Source organism: Ctenopharyngodon idella, chromosome 1 (genome assembly GCF_019924925.1).
Source record: "Ctenopharyngodon idella isolate HZGC_01 chromosome 1, HZGC01, whole genome shotgun sequence".
Lineage (NCBI taxonomy): Eukaryota > Metazoa > Chordata > Actinopteri > Cypriniformes > Xenocyprididae > Ctenopharyngodon > Ctenopharyngodon idella.
The window spans coordinates 11457237-11479796 of record NC_067220.1 but is presented as its reverse complement, the minus strand read 5'-3'; the positions used below and the strand labels follow the sequence as shown (position 1 = coordinate 11479796).

Genomic DNA, 22560 nt, shown 5'->3' with positions numbered 1-22560 from the left:
TTACATTGCTAACATGAATTACCATGTTGCAAGTGTTTTAACATGTTGCTAGCATGAATTAGCACATGGTTAGCATGAATTAGCATGTTGCTAGCATGTTTTAACACATTGTTAGCATGTCCTAAGCTAGTTGCTAGGCTTTGCTAGTGATAGTAGGGTGACCATATGTGCCATTTTCCCAGGACGCGTCCTGTCCAGGATTTCTAAGTTGCATAAAATGTCCCAGTTTTGGTTTTGTTTTCATATTTGCGGAAGGTAATGACTGAAAAATAATTTGACCAATAGCGTGCATTATACATAATCGACCAATCGTGGCTTGCGAGAAGGCTGGATCTACAGAGAACGGTCAAAGCATTGCTTAATACGAATGTAAATACGAAAATACGACAACATTTTAATGCATTGCATGAAGACTGTCAATAAGAACAGTGGCTTGCACAGACCTCCGTGTAGAAATCGCGTTCCTAAATCGCGTTCCGGGGGCACATCGATATGACCACTTTACCGATTAAAGAGGCAAGGGCTCAAGCCATTTTAGGCAATTTAGAAATCCTGGACAGGACGCGTCCTGGGAAAATGGCACATATGGTCACCCTAAGTGATAGATACTTGGTGGATGAAGCTATTAGAGTTATTGTATAAAAGTTTTGACCCCCTCAATGAAAGTCTATGAGATTTTTCATAGATTTGATTGTCCGTTTAACGAAAACCATAAGTCCAGTCAGTTAGAAAAGATATAGCAACCCTAGTCAGAACAGTCTGAAGGTCTGACCCGAGTTTGGTGATTGTAGCTACTGACTAAATTTAGTAAGAAGAAGCTTAAATAGGATTTCAGTATGTTGGCTTTTGCCTAAAATCATAGGAAATATAAATTCACATGTTTTAATTTGTGACTGTACATTTTTTTGTAGTGCATTGTATTTCATTATATCTGGGCCATTTGAAAAATCTAATCAAAAGCATGTGATGTTCTAATCTAGTCACTGCTTTTCTGCTCACTTTAATTCTCTTTCGTACTTCTCTCTCTCACACTCTCTCTTTCTCTCTCTCCTTCCCCCTCCACTGCACAGCTGTACTACAGCAGACACACATATTCTCTCCGTTTCTCTATTAACATTGTGCTTCCTCAGTTTTCCACTCAATGTTTTTGTCGCTCCAATTTTTATGCGCTGAAGGCTATACTCATCATCCTTCTACAGATTATTCTTCTCATTCACCCTCTTCATTCTACATCTCCATACTCCATCCTTTTTAATTATTTTTTCTCTCTTTCCATTTGTGCTCGTCCTTTCCCATCCCTTCATCTCTTCCCTCCTTCTTGTCTTCATCCTGGTCTCATCTCCACTTCACTGCCTGTCATTTTTTCTTCTGCTCTTTCTCCAATGGAGGCTGAGGCACTTTACAGTTTCAGAGCGAGTGAATGTGATGAGCTCAGTTTCCAGAAGGGTGACATCCTGAAGGTGAGTGTGAGTGTGTATGTGTGTGCATGCAATAGTTCACTGTGAACACTTGGATGAAACTATAAGGAACATAGTCTGCATGCTGGACCTCTGCAGAAAATACTTGATCAGTGTGTGTATCAGTGATCTAGCATCTATTTCAGATTGGATATCTGCGCAGAATAGGTGGTGATTTATGTAGCCGGGCAGCTTGTGGGAGGGAACAGTACAAGATCATTCTTGTGTGATGATATTTATGTGTCTTAACACACATTGTCTACTTTATAAATTAGAAATCTTTTAGGGAAAATTGTAAATACTTCTCAGGATAGACTGTATTTAAACTATTACACCACCAGTCAGTCATTTGTTTATGCGTTATTTGAACTTAAGCGGAAAACAGGTCATTTGCATTGGTTTGCAAACTGTTATTTTGTTTTTGATTACCAAATTTGTTATCTCGGGCTGTTACATAGTTACCATGGTATTTGAAATGCCTTTTAAATTTCCACTTCCTAAGCAAATAGTTTAAAATGGTAGATTTACACTGTTCTTTTTGGATAATGAAATACAGTATACTTCCAGAGCATTGAAAAGCATATGCAGAATATACAGTTACCTTACTTTAATATATGCACTTAAAAGAGCCTGTCTGTGGATTCCAGAATGTTTTTTTGTCAGCTGAACCCCTTTGATATACATTTTTACATAGTATTTGAAGTTAATATTTAAATAGGTAAACAAATTATTGAATCTATTTTAGTAAGTGTTTTATTTTTTAACTATTTATATTAAATAAATAATTTAAAATAATAAGGTAAAATTTTTATTTTAAAATATTTATTTTTAATCTTACCTTTTTGAGATCATTATTAAAATTTATCATCATCATTAAGATTATTGGATTTTCATTATTTCACAAACCACCATCATGGTTATTGAACTCCAGTTTGGGAGACCCTGGCCTAGACTAGTCTTAAAAATATCTAACCTAAGCTGATAGAACATTGAACATTGATTTTATGCTTGTTTTAGGTGACAAACATGGACGACGATCCAAACTGGTACACAGCTGAGCTGTTGGGTAGGCGGGGCTATGTACCGAAGAACTATATCAATGTAAGACCTCACGCGTAAGTATCACATGACCAAAGTGAATCTAACTTAGCATGTGGCTTTATCTGTGAATGACATTGAGAAACCTTTTATTGGGAAACCTTTGCAGTCATCTTCTGTTCTTGTTACTCTTTATTAATAGAAATAAATGTTATAGTTTTAGCCATATGATAATTAAAACAATGAAGTATTCAAGTGGAGACAGCTCACGTGTTCTGTTATTCTGCTGTACAGATGCTGCCTGAGATGGAAACTAGGACGTTTTCATAATACCATCATTTTTATATTTTTCACCTATTTTCTTTGTACTTTTTTCTTGTTTAGTTTAATTAATTAAAAAGATCTAAAGTAACATGATTTTTAAACATTTTGTCACAACCTAATTGATCAATCCACCTAATATTTTTAAAACTGAATCCATTTGTGTTAAAACTACATGAATCATTTTTGTTGACATAACTGACTGGGCAGTGGATCTGTAGTTCCCAGGATGCTTTGGAAGGGGCTGTATTAGTAGAGTAAATTTAGGGATAAAGTGTTATTTTATGTGTTTTTCAAGTAAAGAGAAAGGTGTGTTAATGTGTAATGTTCAGTTATGTTGGACATTTAGAAGGGTTTCTGTAATGTTTTTGAATTTTGTGGATACCATTGTGCCTGACAGTGGCGCTTGTTCTTAGGCTGTGATGGGCAGCCGATAATTCATTTATTGCGCTTTAGGACTTCTGTTAAGGAAACAAAGTGACCATTGATGTTCCCTGGTTTTCATGGTGCATTGTGTGACTTTATAGGGAGCGAACGCTTCAGTGCACTGAAAGGATTTTGTGATTGGAATGGCCAAATTCCTGATCAATGCTCTGACTTCTGAATATAGAGCTGATTGAGATGCATCATAAGTAAGGATAAAGAATTTTTTTCTTTTTGAGTCCTGATATCTCTAGTAGTTTGTGGTCCAGAAGGTATTTGATAGTTGTTGTTTTCTCTGTGGTTCTGAATGACGATTGCATCAGACCCGCATCAGATTGCCTCATCAGAATGACAATGACGATTGCATCAGTCCCGACCTTCGAATGATGCTGTTGGATGCACAGCTGGATCTTTTGGGTTGGGTTTAGAATTATATGTATGTTAGTATCAGCATCATCCAGACTAGAAAACAAGACTTTCAAAGAAGTAGCTTCATCTGTATAACTGTAGGGATTTCCCAGCATTACACCTCACTGTGATGTCATGCGACTCACAAATTGTTGTGGGTGTGGCCTTCCCGATGGTGTGACTAAGACTGAAACTGCTAGATAAGGACTTCCTTACCCTGCAGTTTTACCATGACATGGATGATTAAGATTCTTGTGAAACGGTGAGGATTAGCAAAAATCAATGTCCAGACCAAAGCCCAAAAAGCATGCTGTGGCTTGGCCTGATCAGAGCAATTTATGACTGAGAACCTATACCTGTCATTCTGAATTGAAAGGATGAGTCGGTTCAAATTCATGATCATAATGAAAAAGAGGACTGAATGAGATCAAACACTGGCTTACGGTCAATGCAGCTCAAGTATTGAGTATAAATGGCAGAACGCACAGTTAAACATGTTGTTTAACCCTATATTATGCAAGCACTAACATTTCTAAAAATCTGAAAACATCCAGTGTGATGAAAACAATGCATATACTTCTTAAGTTCTGGAGAAAAAAAAATATATATATATATGTATATGTATATATATATATATATTTTTTTTTTTTGAATAAATTGTTCAGAAAATAAAAACAAATATATTTTTAAATAATTATTTTAAATTGTGCAACATAATTTTATCAATTCAGTGAAATATATATAAATATATTCACTGAACTGAAAAAAATATATTGCACAATTTAAAAACAGAAGTTGCCATAATTGTATTAATAATAATTGTAATAATTTGGCATTTCTATAGCTTGAACAGCAGTGTAAGTCATAGGTTCGATTGCTAGTGAATATAAAAAGAGAATAGACGATAAAATGTAAAGGGATAGTTCACACAAAAATGAAAATTCTGTCAACTTTTACTCACCTGTATGAATTTCTTTCTTCTGTTGAACACAAAAGAAGATATTTTGAAGAATATGGGTAACCTAAACAGTTGATGGACCCCATTGACTTCCATATTATGGGAAAAAAAAATACTATGGAAGTCAATGGGTCTGTTTGGTTACCGACATTCTTCAAAATATCTTCTTTTGTGTTCAACAGAAGAAAGAAATTCATATTTGCCATAAATGCAATTTAAAAAGTTAAAAAAAAAAATGCCAAATGCATAAATGTAAATGTAATAATTGCCTATTTTGATCAAGTCTAACTTGAAATATTTAGAGTTCAGTGCATATTATTCCCTTTATTTACAAGATTTTAAATTATTTAAAATTAAATGCTTCATCAAATGTATTTTCTATGAAATGCACATGGAGGGCTTGAGACAAAAAACACTTACAAAATAATTTAAAACATCACATATTGTAAACCTCAACACTTGGGACATAAAACACACCCAATATCAGCTGATCATTGTAATAGAGGAATAAAGTCAACCTGACATCACAAGACAATAACATACTAAACATGACAAAAACAAAACAAAACAAACAACAACAACAACAACAAAAAACTGGCAAATGGTCCAACAATGCATCCATATTAATTATTCACACCCTGGTGCATGCTGGGAAGATGTCAACTGAGACTGAACCACAGGTCAAATATTTAGTGTAGACCTTTTTGGAAAAAAAAGTGCATACTAGTTTGACAAAGCATAGAATTGCTTCCGTTCTGTTCTTCAAAGCTGTACTACAATAATCAAGTAAATCTTTTTTGAACATTTTTTACAAATAACCATTTATTTAAATGTAAACTACAATACCAGTTGTCCCCTTTCAGTCTATAAACATACAATACGATGTTGAACTGACAGATGAGCTTGTATTTTGCAGGTGGTTTGTGGGTGGAATATCACGGCAGGCTGCAGAGAACCGTCTGAGACCGCTGGAGTGTGGAGCGTTTCTCATTAGGGAGAGTGAGAGCACACCGGGAGAGTTCTCTGTGTCTGTCAGGTCAGATGCACCCTACAAATGAAACCTACCTTCACTGTTTTTCCACAAACATGTACACCTCATATACGATGCTCACAATAGAGGCTTGTTATTATTATTCCCTGCATGTGCTGCAAATGTCGACAGTCAACATGAGTGTACTTGCATATGCGTGTGTGTTAATGTGTGTCCTTGTTACCCTATCTGGTTCATTAATACACTCTAATTAGAGTGGAGTGCATGGTAGCGTTTTGCTGTGATGTAATCCTTTTGCTCCCAGCACTCCGGAACCTATTTAAACAGTTCAGAGTTCTCTTGGTGGAAACTGAATCCTTTTAAATATGCTAAGCAATAAGTAGTTTTCGTAACACTTTCAAAGAAGCCACTACTGTATATGTATGTATGTACACAGTTCAGATTGCTGGATTATTGCTAGGATGTTCTGGGTGGTTGCTAAGTGGTTACTTACTTGCCCAATTCAAAAGAGCCTATTAAAGTGGGCATGAAATGGAAGTTTAGAGGCTTTTCTTTCCTATTTTGACATATATCTGAATGAAACTGTTTTACGAACAAGAAAAAAATGTAGGGCAGGACTTGATTTTGTCCACTGGGAATTGATTGGATCGTTAATTAATTGTGGTTTGCTATTGGTCGATCTCATGTGATTGACAGGGTGTCCTCACACCAGTAAACACGTCATCAGAGAGGAGAAGTTATTCTCATTAAAGATTATGAGGGCACATGAATTAAAAAAATGATGTGCACGGATAAATTATTTATAATAAACACTGCAACAATCCATAAAAACAAGAATTGTCTATTTTGATTTCATGGCGACATTAAGTTTCTTTGATATTGTGGACTTTACATGTGACTTAGGGTACGTTTACACGACAATGATGTGCTAAAAATGGAGACGTTTTTCCTTTGCGTTTTTTTTGTGTACAGATAACAACGTTGTCATAAAGATCCCTGTTGACACTGATCCGCAAAAACGCTGTATTATTCATGCCAGGCCAGTAGTTGGCAATGTCACTTTGTAAAGAAAAACTACAGTACGCGCCTATAGACTGAACATGTAATACACATGCGCATGACGTCACCGTTTTCACAAATTCATGTTTTTGTAGTTTACATGGAGATTATAATGGTATAGTTTTCAAAAACTTGCACTTTGAAACCCGATTTCAAAAGTTTTCATTTTCAGGCCCCCAAAACGCTGTTGTTGTGTAAATGAATGGCCAAAACACATAAAAAGTTTTCCATTTTTAGTTTTAAATGTAAATGGCCCCTTAGTGGGATATTTCACTTGCTTTATTGTCCACTAGTCGCCAAGGCGATTGCCTAAAAGTAAGAGGCTACATGATTTCAGGTATCATTCATTGTTAGGGGTTGTTCATATCAATAATAATAAGGCAAACATTAGCATCAGCACCTTTTCTTTTCCTCTTTTATTTACAGCTTACAGCTCATGGTAGAATTCTGTTGAAAAAGTTGGTGTGTGTTGGGAGGGTGGACATGCATAGATTATTTTTAGATCGCTTTGCTTTACACCCCTGAAGACCTGACCTAAAACGTCAAATTCTACTGAGACAGAGAGAAGGAAATAGAAAGAGAAATCGAGGGATAGTTGCAACACAATTGCAGCACATTGAATCCGATCCAGTCACAGTGATTATTATCACAGTGCCTCATAACAAGCTTTAGTACCTGAGGCCAGCACAGATGTTCCTGTGTGTTTTTACATGTGTGTGATGGAGAGGGAGGGAGAAAGCAAGAAAAAAAGAGAGGGAAAGAGAAAAAGATATAGGAATAATAATCAGTTATATTTTCAGGTAAATCAACTTTCACAGACCTATACAGAGACCTTCAGTATAAAAACCACTAGAATTTTTTTAGGAACTCTAACTAATATTAATGCTTAACACACTCTCAGAGAAAAGGTACAAAAGCTGTCACCCTTTCAAAAAGGTACACCTTTGTACCTAAAGAGTACATATTAGTACCTCAAAGGTATTACAACCTTTTTAAAGGGTACTGCCCTTTAAACGTGCCTAAGACTTTTTCACAGTACTGTAATGTCGACAGACCTGGAGTACCTCATGGGCCCCCAGGGAATGTGCTCAGTAGCTGATGAACAGCTGTTTTGTGGCATAATTGCATTTATTGTGTAAAATTATTGTGTAGTTTAGCACAGCTGGAATGCTGTATTGACTAGTCATCATTCAGGAATGAACTGAACTATACATACAGTACATACATACTGTGTGTATATATATATATATATATATATATATACATACAGTCATGTGAAAAAGAAAGTACACCCTTTAGAATTTTTTGGTTTTATGCATCAGAACATAATAAAAAATAATCTGGTCTTTAGCAGGTTTTAAAATTAAGTACATACAACCACAGATGAACAACAACAAATACACTGCACCGAGTCATTATTTATTTAACAAAAATAAAGCCAAAATTGAAAAGCCATGGGTGGCAAACTAAGGACACCCTATGATTCAGTTGCTTGTAGAGCCACTTTTAGCAGCAATAACTTGAAGTAATTGTTTTCTGTATGACTTTATCAGTCTCTCACATCTTTCTGGAGGACTTTTTAGCCCGCTCTTTTTTACAACATTGCTTCACTTCATTGAGATTTGCTTTTAAGGTCCCGCCACAACATTTCAGTTGGGTTGAGGTCTTGACTTTGACTGGGCCATTGAAAAACTTTTTTTTTTTTTTTTACTTTTTCAACCACTCTGTTGTAGATTTGCTGGTGTGCATGAGATCATTGTCCTGTTGCATGGCCCAATTTCGGCCAAGCTTTAGCTGTCGGACAGATGGCCTCACATTTGACTTTGGTATACAGAGGAGTTCATGGTCGACTCAATTGACTACAAGGATGCCTAGGTCCTGTGGTTACAAATCAAGCCCAAATCATCACCCCTCCACCACCGTGATGGACAGTTGGTATGCTGTGCATTATGGCCAGATATCTCCACTTTGGTCTTGTCTGTCCAATGGACATTGTTCCAGAAGTCTTGTGGTTTGTTTAGATGCAACTTTGCAATTATAATCCATGCTACCATGTTCTTTTTACAGAGAAGAAGCTTTCTCCTGGCAACCTTTTCAAATATGCTGTTTTTCAAATTGTATTGCCATGAACTATATCGTTAGCTGCGGCCTGTAGAGTCTGAGGTGTAGTTCTTGGGTGTTTTGTGATTTCTCTGAGCATTGCATGATCTGACCTTGGGGTGAATTTGCTGGGACGTCCACTCCTGGGAAGATTGGTGTTTGTTTTGAATGTCTTCCACTTGTGAATAATCTTCTTCACTGTAGAATGATGGACTTCAAATTGTTTGGAAATGGCTGTATAACCCTTCCCAGATTGATGGCAGCAACATTTGCTTCTCTAGGATCATTGCTGATGTCTTTCCTCTTTGTAATTGTGTTAACACACACCTGAAGGCTCCAGACCAGCAAACAGCCAGAACTTCTGCTTTTATAGAGGTGATCACTCTTGCTGATGATCAATTATTCAAAGGCATTTGATTAGCAGTGCCTGACCATTACTTAATTCCTATATGGAAGCAGTAAGGGTGTCCTTAGTTTGTCACCCATTTCCATTTTGGCCTAGTTTTTGTTAAATAAATAATTACGGTGTAATATGTCACGTGTTGTTGTTCATCTGAGGTTGTATTTACCTAATTTTAAGACCTGCCAAGGACCAGATGATTTTTATTATGTCCTCCTGATACGTAAAACCATGTAATTCAATAGGGTGTCCTTTCTTTTTCACATGACTGTATATATACACTCATATACACACACACACAGTGGGGTCCATTCAAAGAGTTCATTTCCATTTTAGATTTTATCCATTCATTGTTTATCTTGTATATTATTTAATATGAATTTCAGTTATATACAACAAATGAATTTGAAAACATTCTAAAAATTTCGTGTGAACTTTGAAACTAATATAGATAACAGGATTCCTACACAGTTTGGAAAAGTATGGATTTGAGTAATTTCCAGGTCTGTATAAGTATGGAAAAAGTTTTGAAATGGAAAATGTGTAGGAACCCTGTATAACACATTTTTATATGTGACACACAGTACCATTCAAAAGTTTGGGGTCAGTAAATTTTTTTGAAAAGAAATGAATACTTTTATGTAGCAAGGATGCATTAAATTGACCAAAAGTGACAATAAAGACATTTATAATGTTACAAAAGATTTCTATTTCAAATAAATGCAGTTATTTTTAACTTTCTATTCATAAAAGATTCCTGACAAAAATGTATGAAGGTATTCTCAACATTGATAATAAAAAGAAATGTTTTTTTTAGCAGCATATTAGACTGATTTCTGAAGGATCATGTGACACTGAAGACAGGAGAAATGACACTGAAAATTCAGCTTTGCCATCACAGGAATAAATTACATTTTAAAATAGAAAATAGTTATTTTAAATTGTATTAATATTTCAGTACATTATTATTTTACTTATTTTTGATCAAATAAATGCAGCCTTGGTGAGCAGGAGAGACTTCTTTCAAAAACAGTAAAAAATCTCACCGACTCCAAACTTTTGAACAGTGCGTATTTAGGCAATTTGAACCTATAGAGAATGACAAAAAGGGTCATTTGTATTGTTTAAAGCTTAATGTAAATACAGAAACCACAATGCTATACAACATCCAGAAAATTACTGTGAGACAATTTTAGTTGGAGCTTGTGTCTTGTTAATGCGGGTCTGTTTTAATGTCGGGTCATATGTAATGACTGTGATTATAATGACTCAGTTTTGCTCTCCCTAAACATGCCCTATTGTTTTGATGATCTTTAGTATAACTTTCTCCCTCTCTCTCTCTCACACACACACAAATCCACATCCCAGAGGCAGTTCCTCATTCTGTCACTGTTTCTGTCTGAACAGGCAGAGTGATCCATGCAGTGTTGCGTGGACTGATATGCATCTGTGTGTGTATGTGTGTGTTTGTGTAAGTAAAACCCACACAGGTTAAGGGCAGGTGTGGTAGGGTGGAGCCAATAGGTGATTAAAGACATCTGCTGCAGGCACAGGGTGTGCGTCAGTGTCTGCACATTTCTCAGTAAACCAGAAACAATTAATAGCATGCTTTCAAATGTTTTTTTTTAAAGAATGATTTACAACAAACATTCACTAAAAATAAGATTAAAGGGTTAGTTCACCCAAAAATGAAATTTCTGTCATTAATTACTCACCTTCATGTCATTCCAAACATGTAAGACCTTTTATCTTCGTAACACAAATTAAGATATTTTGAGGTTTTTTTATCCCCCATAGAAAGGGGTTCGGACCTAACATGGACGCGCTGCACTGCGTCAACTGCGTAGGAGACTGATAGGGTAGAGAGTAAATTGTTGAATAAAGTCGTTATTTTGGTTTTGTTTTTGTGCAAAAAAAGTATTCTTGTCACTTCATAACATTAAAGGGGCTCTATGTAAGAATGACAGCTAGTGGTTGAAATGGGTACTGCAGTTCAAATTCAAAATATTGTTCGCCCCGCCCCCTCCTCCCCAGGATTGACGCTCCTCATGGGTGGCCAGTTTGAAGACACGCAACAGAGCAACATTGGAAGGCGAGGTGAATTACACACTGTAAGATAATTAGTTGATTTATTGATTTATGATGAGTTGATATCGCGTTTTAATATGCTCCCGTTCATAGAGATTTTAGATGGATGCTGAGGCTTTTTAGGTCGGTTAGAATCTGTGAACTCTGACCCAGTTTGTTCGCTGGCTTCCATGGCTGCAATTCGCTGCATGTGTTTTCCGCCGACTGGCAACCCGGGGTGGAGAAATACTATTGGGTAAATTAGCAACGTGCGGTCTTGCACAGACGGAAACAAAAACAGAAATTCCGACACGGAACGCAAATTTCAAAGTAAAATAACTGGCTGTAGCAATGGTTTTCAGAGAAACGAGTATGTGAACTGAACATGTTTAATAAATATCTGCAAACATATTATGGTATTTTTATGCTTTAGTACAGTCAAAAACTTACATAGAGCCCCTTTAAGGTTGAACCACTGTAGTCATGTTGACTATTTTAACGATGTCTTTACTACTTTTCTGGACCTTAAATCTGGTAATTTCATGTTGTCTATGGGAGATAAAAAAAAAAAAACCTCCCGGATTTCATCTAAAATATCTTAATATGTGTTCCAGTTGGGAATGACAAGAGGGTGAGTAATTAATGACAGAAATTTCATTTTTGGGTGAACTAACCATTTAATCACTAGTAAAACGACACTAACATATTTTAAGATGTCAATGCAAGTTGCTTTCAATTAAGACAGCTCAAACATACATTTTAGTCTAGGATAGGCTTAAATGGTTATTTCACCCAAAAATGAAAAGTCTGTCATTAATTACTCACCCTCATGTCGTTCCACACCCATAAGACCTTTGTTCATCTTTGGAACACAAATTTTTTTATAAAATCCGATGGCTCAGTGAGGCCTTCATAGACAGCAAGATAATTAACACTTTCAGAGGCCCAGAAAGTTACTAAAGACATTTTTAAAACAGTTCATGTGAGTACAGTGGTTCAACTTTAATGTTATGAAGCGACGAGAATACTTCTTGTGCGCCAAAAAAACAAAATAACGACTTTATTCCACAATATCTAGTGCCAAACTGCCAAAGTCACGCCCCCCAGTGGTGAACCATTGAAATTTCGAAACACTTATGATGTAACGAAGCCTCGCTTACTGAAATCACGTGACTTTGGCAGTTTGATACGCGCTCCGAACCACTGATTCAAAACAAAAGATTCATAAAGCTTCATGAAGCAGTGTTTTAAAATCACCCATCACTAGATATTGTTGAATAAAGTCGCAAGTTTTTTTTGCGCACAAAAAGTATTCTCGTCGCTTCATAACATTGAGGTTGAACCACTGTAGTCACATGAACTGTTTTAAATATGTCTTTAGTAGCTTTCTGGGCATCTGGAAGTGTTAATTATCTTGCTGGCAATGGAGGCCTCACTGAGCCATCTGATTTTATCAAAAATATCTTAATTTGTGTTCCAAAGATGAATGAAGGTCTTACGGGTGTGGAACGACTCGAGGGTGAGTAATTAATGACAGAATTTTCATTTTGGGGTGAACTAACCCTTTAAGCCTTGTCTGTGAGCCCGGGGGATAGTGTATTTATTAATATGATATTTAATGTACTGATATGAGCACTTGATCTGAGAGGAATATATACTGTAATATATCTGCAGGAGAATAAGCACAGACTTGTTCAGAGCCTAATTTGATTAAAGTTATTAACACTGTGCTTCTATATCATTGTCATTCAAAAACTTGCTGAGAGCTGAAATGTCAAACTGTGATTTATTGGGCAAAACCTTTGATCCAACACTCCTATGTTCAGATTTAATAAACTGTTAAGTTCAGCCAAGATCTACCTCTTTATCAAGAAGGTAAACAACCTTTTCTCTCTCTCACTTTCTCTAGTTACGGGGACCATGTGCAGCACTTTAGGGTTTTGAAAGATGGATTAGGGCAGTACTTCATATGGGATGAAGTCTTCAGCTCCCTTAACCAGCTGGTGGACTTCTACAAAATCAACAGCATTGCCAAAGAGAGGACTGTCTTCCTGCAAGAGCCTGAGGGATCATTAGCTGTAAGAGCCGTTGTGAACAGCATTACTGAGGTGTCAAAGTTCAACTCTGGTGAACTCTGATCTGCAAATTTGCAAAGTGAAAGGATGTTTGACCATAGAGGATGTAAACTTAAACTTTGATCTCTTGGCTCAATGCAAACCTCATTAGCTTGAGCGTGACATCATATCCTGTTACGAGCTCTTACGAGGCATGCGTAGAGCCAAATGTGACCCCTCCTTTATCAGGATCATTGCTGATTTTTATTATTGACATTTTTTTCTCATCATTCTGACAATCTCTTACAATTACAACTTTCTCATAAATTTAAATTTATTTCTTCTTATTGCTACTTTGTTTCTCACATTTGCAACTTTATTTTTCACAGTCTCACAAATATCTCACAAAAAACAAGGTTTTGAGATTTTTTTCTTGTAATTGCAATTTTTATCATAATTGTGACTATTGTAACTATTGTAACTAAAATTTTGATTTCTTGTATTTCTTGTAAATGTGACTTTCTCACATGTGAGACTAATTCTGGAAGTTGTGACCTTATATCTCACAGTGGCATGTATTTCACACTTGTGACACTTTTTTCTCATAATTGCAACTCTATTTCTCCAAAATTTTGATATTATTTCTTGTAATTGCAACTTTTTCTCACATTTGCAATTTTTTTTTTTACAGTCGTGACTTTATATCTCACAATTGTGATAACTTTCTCAAAATTTTTAGATTTTTTACTTGTAATTGCAATTGTTTTTAATCATAATTGTGACTATTGCAACTTTATTACTTTATTTCTCCTAAATTTCAATTTCATGTATTTCTTGTAATTGTGACTTTCTCACATGTGAGACTTTCTGAAAGTCATGACCTTGTATCTCACAGTTGTGGCATATTTTTCACAATTGTGAAACTTTTTTCTTATAATTGCAACTTAATCCAAAATTTGGATATTATTTCTTGTAATTGCGACTTTGCATCTCACATTTGCAACTTTATTTTTTCCTCAGTCGTGAATTTATATCTCACAATTGTGATTACACTTTCTCAAAAATTTGAGTTTTTTCATAATTGCAACTTTTTTCTCATAATTGTGAATATTGCAACTTCATTTCTCCTAAATTTCGATTGTATTTGACAGTTGTGACTTTATATCTCACAATTGAGGCATATTTTTCATAATTGTTAGACTTTTTTTCAATTGCAATTGCAATGTATTTCTCGTAATTTTTGTAATTGCAACTTTGTTTCTCAGTCGTGTGTATTTCTCAAAAAAAAAAAAAAAAAATTGGACATTAACTTTTTCACATTTGTTTTGCTTGACTGTTGTTTGACCAGTCACAATCTCATCATGTCCCTGATGTGTGTGTGTGTGTGTGTTTCAGAGGCCACGTCATGCCCATGCCCTCTTTGACTTCACATCTCATCATGCGACTCATCTCCGTTTCTTGCGCGGTGATGTCATTGACCTGCTGGACTGTTCGGATGCCCAGTGCTGGAGGGGGCGGTGCCGTGGAAGAGTGGGCGTGTTCCCACCAGAGTATGTGCAGCCAATTTACCACTGAACTTCAGATATGCGTGTCAATGTCCTGAACAGCTAAATTCACCTGAATAAGAGCCTGAGACTTATTCATCAATTACACATTCTCTCTATGAATCCAAAGGTGAACTAAACCTTATGCATCAATGTTTGGTGAATCAGGCGATTAAGGTTTGAATGAAAACTTATGTGTCATGGTCAGCATTTGCCCATCAATCTCTTTGTTAATCATTTTCAGCAAAACAGGCAGCAATTCTTAACTTGTCAACAAACCAGTTTTGTAACACCCTTAAGGATCATAACAGTTGACTATTGAGTGACATTTACTCCCTGATCAGCCATTATATGAGCTTCCTGTCTATTCTTCTTTCAAATGCTTTCAAGTCCTTTCAAATGGAGGTAATTGGAGTATTGATATGGTATATATATTTTTTGCACTTAATTAATGTTTTAAATTGACATACTTACAAAAAAGCACATTGTCTTTGTCATTTTTTTCACACCTACTATATATTGCCTCATTTAAAGTGAACATTCATAATAAAGTTCTACATATTTGGAAAATCTGATAATGATTTTGTTTTCTTCTTTTTTATTTCCTTAGCAGAAACATACTTTTGAAGTTTACTAATGACCATTTTTGTGATTTAAAAGATTATTATTCAGAAACAACTTTAAATCATTTGCATGTTGACTCTTTGTAAACACTGTGGCTTTATGGTGCTATAAAAACATTTGCTCTACCAATGGCGTGAGTCTAGGGTGGGGCTATCGTATTGTTCAGCCAATGGCAGATTGTGGGAGTGTCTGGGATCCCTGTTGCATTTATTTTTGCAATTCTGTTTAGTGTCACAGAAATTACACACTTTAACAATAAATAATAGTTAATTTTTTTTTACTGTAATGTTGAAATATTTTAGTTTAGACCACAAAATTGCTCATTTTCAAAACCATAATTTAAGAAATCATTGATAAAACCAACAAAAATGTATTTATGTTGTTAAATAGGTGGATGATTATACTAATTCTGTATAAAAGAAGATATTTTAAAGAATGTCACTAACCAAAAAGTTGATGGGCCCCATTGACTTCCATAGTATGGGGAAAAAATACTTTGGAAGTCAATGTGGCCTATCAACTTTTTGTGATCAGCAGAAGAAAGAAATTTATATAGGTTTGAAACAAATTGAGGGTGAGTAAATGATGACAGAAGTTTAATTTTTTGGTGAACAATCCGTTTAAAGGGTTAGTTCACCCAAAAATGAAAATAATGTCATTTATTACTAACCCTCATGCCGTTCCACACCCGTAAGACCTTCGTTAGTCTTCGGAATGCAAATTAAGATATTTTTGTTGAAATCTGATGGCTCAGTGAGGCCTGCATAGCCAGCAATGACATTTCCTCTCTCAAGATCCATTAATGTACTAAAAACATATTTTCAAAAGATTTATAACACTCCAAAACTTCATGAAGCAGTGTTTTGAAATCGGCCATCACTATATAAGTCGTTATTTTTTTTGCCGCACCAAAAATATTCTTATCGCTTTATAATATTAATATTGAACCACTGTACTCACATGAACTGATTTAAATATGTTTTTAGTACATTAATGAATCTTGAGAGAGGAAATGTCATTGCTGGCTATGCAGGCCTCACTGAGCCATTGGATTTCATCAAAAATATCTTAATTTGTGTTCCGAAGATGAACAAAGGTCTTACACGTGTGGAACGGCATGAGAGTGAGTAATAAATGACATTATTTTCATTTTTGGGTGAACTAACCCTTTAGGAGGGGGTTATTTGATTGTTATCATTCATATGTCTGTTCAGGAAGACCTCTGACTGATGTTCTAATGGAAAACAAACGTTGTATCCACCCATGCCATGTGAAAACATTTTGGAATCTATGTTGTTAATGTGATGACCATAAAAATAAGCAATAATAAGCTAATTTTATTTTCAGAGTGACGTAATTTAAGCAATTCTTTCTCTGCTGATCAGTTTATTTATTACAAGAAATGTAATTTCATTTACATAGACATATGTGTGAAATGAAAGGTTAAACAGTTGTTTTTCTCTTTAAGTCGCAACTGCTGTTCAATGATATGCAAAATATACAGTATATATATGCAAGCTTTGCTGCAATGCTAACGGTCTGACATGTACTGTAATAAAATATGAGTCAGTCAAACTGCTGACTCATCTTCACACCTATTAACATATAAATTGCCTGCACGCATTTAATACATGATAGACATTTTAACTGTACAAGTTTTGTAGAAATATAGCAATCAGGTGTAATATTGCGTAAACAATAAGGATGTATTTTACGGCCAGATATTGTCTCTAAGAACTTTCAACTCAAGGGGAAAAATAAACTTTTATTTACTAAATGTATTATTTGTTCTTCCTGTTCACATTTATATTCTAAATGTAAAGGAGCATTAAGAAGCTCATTCTCACCCCAAATGTTTTCAAATCTGCACACACAAACACCCCAAACCCAACACACTTGGTTTACACATTGCTTCATGATTTTAATGCATCAATTTTTCATTTGCACATTAACAATAAAACAATATAAATTAAGAGAAAACAAAAAGATTAACATGAACAGCCACAAATATTCAACAGTCAACGTTTCATGTAAGCCACCCTGATTTTCTGTTCTTAAAATCATTTACAAACTGTTCTTACAATCATATAATCTATGGCTATTCTAACGCTATTGTTGAAATAATTATTTAGGCACGAATTACCGTGTCATTGATGTGCTGTACAGAACATTACAGTTTAATCACTGTTCATTTATTTATAAGAAGAAAAATTGCAGTTAAATTTACACCCACTTCTTTGGGAGTATCTAGTAATGTTTTTTTTTTCTCTCTCTCTTTCTCTTTTTTTTTTTTTTTGGTTTCCCAGTTAACGTGATCATAAGATCATCAAATCAGATTATCAAACATAAGATCTTACTTAATGCATAATGTATTGCCTTTTAAGCATGCACTGTGAAAAAACTCATGGTAACTTTTTTTTTTTTTAGCCCTATTCTCAAAGGTAAATGTTCAATTGTTTAATGTACAGCATATATTCATCATATGAAAAGCTAACTGAACAACTATTAAAACATACTATAAACTAGTCCTCTAGTTTTGTGTAGCCCAAATAATTTAAAGGGATTTATATCACTATTTATATTTAAAACGGAAAAGAAAAACTGTTCTTTGTGATGACAATCTTAATTCAGCTATTGCACTGTTTTGCAATCATTCTGATCTAAATGTAATTAAAATTTTAACATGGATATGCAACAAGTAAAATCCCGAAGGTTTTGTCAGTCATCTATGTGATGCACTTTTATCAAAAGGACAAGAAACTGATGTGCATGACTGTTTGCTTGAGTATGTTACGCATAGTAAGCATAGAGGAAGATGTTAACGCACACAAGAATGATGGCATTGACACAGCAGAAGCGAGACCAGAAAGGATCTTCTCTGATGCTGTGAATGATGGGAGATGGAGGCCCGGATGTGATTCGGCCAGGTCGGGGGCTACAGAACCCAGCGGTGCGGACACACTTACCCCTGCGCACAGACTCACAGCCTAGATTGAAACAAAAATGTTAGCTGTGAAATTAACTGGCAAAGAAGTGGTACAGTCATAGTATCAGATGGTACCATGTTACTTTGACGCTGAATAATTATCATGTTCATAAACTGTATGTTCACAATTGATATTGTTCATTGAAGCTTACGGTATTATGTAGAAGAGTATTGTGAGAAAGAGATCAGTTGAGCGAGTTTATTCAGATTTAGCATTTTCCTTCAGGTCAGTCCTATGTTCATAATAAAAAGTCTGTTTAAATGTCTGATGTATTATCTTGTCCTTTTAACAATTAAGGAGTTTTCCCGTGACTGACGGCCAGGGGCGGATAAAGGTGGTCAGGGGCCCCTAGGCTGCTCTTTGTGTGAGGGCCCCCTTAATCATTATGCTTCACTGGAAAAATGTATTTATGCCATAGTCCACACGCAAAAAAGTAATGTAAACTGGCATACACACACACATTGAGACAGCCAATACTACAGTGTTTCCTCTACATTCCTTCAAATGGTGGACCACCACAGCAAGAAAATTACCACCACACCACATAGGTAAAATTAGAAATTTAAAATCATAATAAATCATAATAATGAGCTTTTAATTGCCTATATTTAATACATAGCCTGATCAGGTCCCAAGCGCACGCATAAAGCTTGCCACAGCGCACCGGCAAATGTAATGATTATGAGTGTGTAGTGAAAAAACAGCAAGACTGTCTAAACATTTTAATAATTTATTGATATTTGATATATTGATGTTTTCTGTTTTCGGCTGCAGAGATTAAGTCGACAATTCTGATTCGTCATCTCCGATGTTTCATACGGATTACATAATCTGAGAATATTTATTTTCCATTTGAATTGGTTCGTTTAAAAGTAGACATTTCAAGCTTTCTATAGATATATTTCTCGTGTCTGTAAGGCAAGTATACGTTGAGTTTCGGTTCATTGTTACGTGCTCAAGTTCACTGAGACTGAGATGGCTGAACACGCATCCTGATTGTTTTCATTATTTTACAAAAGCAAAATGATTTGCTGTTATTGTGAGTTAACAGAAATAAAAGTGGACACTTTACTGTTTGCAATAGTCTAATGACCAAAATGACAGAGCATTTTAAGTTAAATGCCGTCTATCAATAGCAGTGACTTAAATGAAAATGATTGACATGATTTGACCAGCAGCTGATTGGGCAGATGTGACCCAAATGTCACATCTATCCAATCACCTGCTTATTATTATTTTTTAATGTTTCTTATAATCCAATGAGGGTCTTTTTTGGTCACGCTTAAGTAAATTTAAAATAATAAAAAATAGTCTGGCCAATCCGGGGCCCCTGCACACGTGGGGCCCCTAGGCTGCAGCCTAGGCAAGCCTGTGCGTTAATACACGCCTGCTGACTGCGCTAGTCAAAGCATTTGTCAGCTGCGTCTTGTTCCGTGCTCACAACAATTCAGTCTTTTCAATGTAAAAGTCTTCGCTACTGACTGACAGACTCATAAAGACAGTCTTTGCCGCCATCTAATGGCATAATAATGTAACTTCTGTTGCTGTTCACAGTCAGGGACTATTTTTTCTGTCGGAAGGAAGGCTTTTCGTGAACGTTTACTTCAAGAACGTTGCATTGATACATATTCTTGGCTTGAATATTTGTATTGTGTGGTAACCATTTTATAACAGCAATAAGGTACGAGAGGTTAGTGCTGTATCGTGAAAGTCACGGCTGAAGGGTGTTGTTAGGCATGACACAGCACAGCCTCTCGTACCTTATTGCTTACTTATAGCTGAATCGTTTCATAATTGACACTGCTGCAGCAGTGGGCAGCCATTTTTTGAGTGGCACCCGGGAGTGATTGGGGGTTAGGTGCCTTGCTCAAGAGCACCTCAGTCATTTCCTGCTGGTATTGAGAATCGACCCCGCAACCTTCGGGTTACCAGTCTGACTCTCTAACCATTAGGCCACAATTCTTGAAAAAATACCAAGGTATTATCACGGTACAATTTAAAAAGCCATGGTACATTTTATACTTAAAAGGCTTTATAATTGAATTAAATGACATATTGCATGATTGCATCTAATTTTAAACTGCCTTATAGTTTTCAAATGTTGTGCATGGTAACATAATCCACTTTATGCAGTAAGCATTCTTACTGTACATTCAAAACCAAGTAAATGGCAATTGGTATTTTTCTCAGTTCCTTGTGTGTGTTCTCACGCATATAAGACTCCTTTGTTTTGTCAACTGATACACAAATGTAGAACACCACCACACCCTGATGAATAGACTGCAACAAACCTCTTGAGATCAATCATACTGTAAACTCTCACACCTCCGTTCTGTATCAAGAAGCAGGATTAATTTGTGTGTACAGGTTTGACTATACTTGTGGTGTCAAAAATCTCCTCACTATTTAACAATGTCCTCATTAATTTTGTGAAACCTGTTGAACGCCAACTGAGCTGGACCTCGCTAGTTTAAAAAGCTTATAAATGAGCTAAATCATGTTTATTTTCAAAGCTAGTGTTTTGCACAGGTTTCTGTAGGCTTATGTTTAAGGGTAGGGTTCGGGTTTACATCAGAAGTTGTATAAAAACAATGGGCCTCATTCACTAAGCATGCGTGAAGTCTGTGTATGAACGTTTTCACAAACAAATCATGATGTATTAATAACTCTCAGGCGAGAATGTATCATGTTTGCTGATAGCGTCATGTTTGCTGAGGATGACGAAAGAAAAGGGTGTGCGGAAAGCCATTATATGGACATGGTGTGTGGGTGTGTTTTATGTAAATTACTTACCTCGGACACGCAGTCACTCATTTATAATACTCCAAATTCATTAAAGGGTTAGTTCACCCAAAAATGAAGTTTCTGTCATTAATTGCTCACCCTCATGTCGTTCCACACCCGTAAGACCTTCGTTCATCTTCGGAACACAAATTAAGATATTTTTGATGAAATCCAAGGGTATCTGATCCACACATAGGCAGCAACATCATTGCACCTTTTGACGTCCAGAAAGGTAGCTGAAAACATGGTTAAAATAGTCAACGTGACTACAGTGGTTCAACCTTAATGTTATGAAGCAAAACAAAAACAACACCTTTATTCAACAATTTGAACCGTTGTCATACGTAGTGAACTCAGTGCAGGCTTCCTTTGTTTACGTCCGAATGCCAACTCAGTATTCACGACTCACGATGCATGCATGTGATGCTGACACAGGATCCGACCAATAATGAGCAGGCATTCGGACGTAAACAAGGAAGCCTGCACTGAGTTCACTACATATGACAACGGTTCAAATTGTTGAATAAAGTTGTTATTTTTGTTTTGTTTTTACGCACAAAAAATATTCTCGTCGCTTCATAACATTAAGGTTGAACCACTGTAGTCACGTTGAATTTTTTAAACATGTTTTCAGCTACCTTTCTGGATGTCAAAAGGTGCAATGACGTTGCTGCCTATGTGTGGATCAGATACCCTTGGATTTCATCAAAAATATCTTAATTTGTGTTCCGAAGATGAACGAAGGTCTTGCGTTATGGGGACCAAATGTCCCCACAAAGATGGCAATATCCGAAATCCTTGTCCTTGGGGGGAAATTTTTGGGTCCCAATGAGGAAAAAGCTTTTAAATCATTCAGAATGATGTTTTGAGATTTTCTATTATGGGCAGGTTTAGGGTTAGGGGATAGAATATACAGTTTGTACAGTATAAGAATCATTATGTCTATCAAATGTCCCCATAAGACATGAAATCCCAACGTGTGTGCGTGTGTTCTTGTATACATGGTTTATGAGGATACAAATGTGTATAATGACATGGGTATTACAACGTAAACATGGTTTATGAGGACACTTCCTGTGAAAGCAACTATGGAGAGTGTATGGAGAGTCACTGTAAACCACATATACAAGTATGTGTGTGTGTGCGTGTGTGTGTGTGTTCCATACCGTCCGTCCTGCGGCTGAGTGTAGTTACTTTCTGTAGAGGTATTTCTCTCTCAGTGCTGTTGTGGAGAGTCCACCAGGTAAGATTATGTATCTGAAACAAAATCAAACATAAGCCGCTCTATATGACAAGCTGCAAATATACTACTGGATTTTATTAAATTACTTGATTAAATTTTGAA

The 22560-nt window shown here is 35.9% G+C and overlaps 2 protein-coding genes across 4 annotated transcripts in view; one reads left to right on the top strand and one right to left on the bottom strand.

Moving 5' to 3' along the window:
• Window positions 1-1032: 1032 nt before the first annotated feature.
• On the top strand, window positions 1033-15398 carry grapb (GRB2 related adaptor protein b). Its single transcript, XM_051910692.1, has 5 exons — window positions 1033-1460; window positions 2475-2572; window positions 5522-5641; window positions 13132-13300; window positions 14672-15398. Exons 1-5 carry the CDS (start codon window positions 1383-1385, stop codon window positions 14849-14851), a joined length of 645 nt encoding a protein of 214 aa, XP_051766652.1. The 5' UTR covers window positions 1033-1382; the 3' UTR covers window positions 14852-15398.
• Window positions 15399-17340: 1942 nt separating this feature from the next.
• slc5a10 (solute carrier family 5 member 10) overlaps window positions 17341-22560 on the bottom strand; it is a 38252-nt gene continuing 33032 nt past the window's right edge. For all 3 annotated transcript variants that reach the window (XM_051889579.1, XM_051889578.1, XM_051889577.1), the window contains 2 exons: window positions 22382-22472; window positions 17341-18431 (listed from right to left, as the gene is read on the bottom strand). In XM_051889579.1, the coding sequence (XP_051745539.1) occupies window positions 18235-18431; window positions 22382-22472 (288 nt within the window). In that variant the 3' untranslated portion in view covers window positions 17341-18234. The remainder of the gene's footprint in view (window positions 18432-22381; window positions 22473-22560) is intronic.

What these genes read in the sequence shown, in the direction of transcription:
- grapb (XM_051910692.1), top strand. Translation starts at nt 1,383, where the DNA reads ATGGAGGCTGAGGCACTTTACAGTTTCAGAGCGAGTGAATGTGATGAG. An exon ending in AGAAGGGTGACATCCTGAAG is followed by an intron (nt 1,461 to 2,474) that starts GTGAGTGTGAGT and finishes TGCTTGTTTTAG; the next exon opens with GTGACAAACATGGACGACGA. An exon ending in ATCAATGTAAGACCTCACGC is followed by an intron (nt 2,573 to 5,521) that starts GTAAGTATCACA and finishes TGTATTTTGCAG; the next exon opens with GTGGTTTGTGGGTGGAATAT.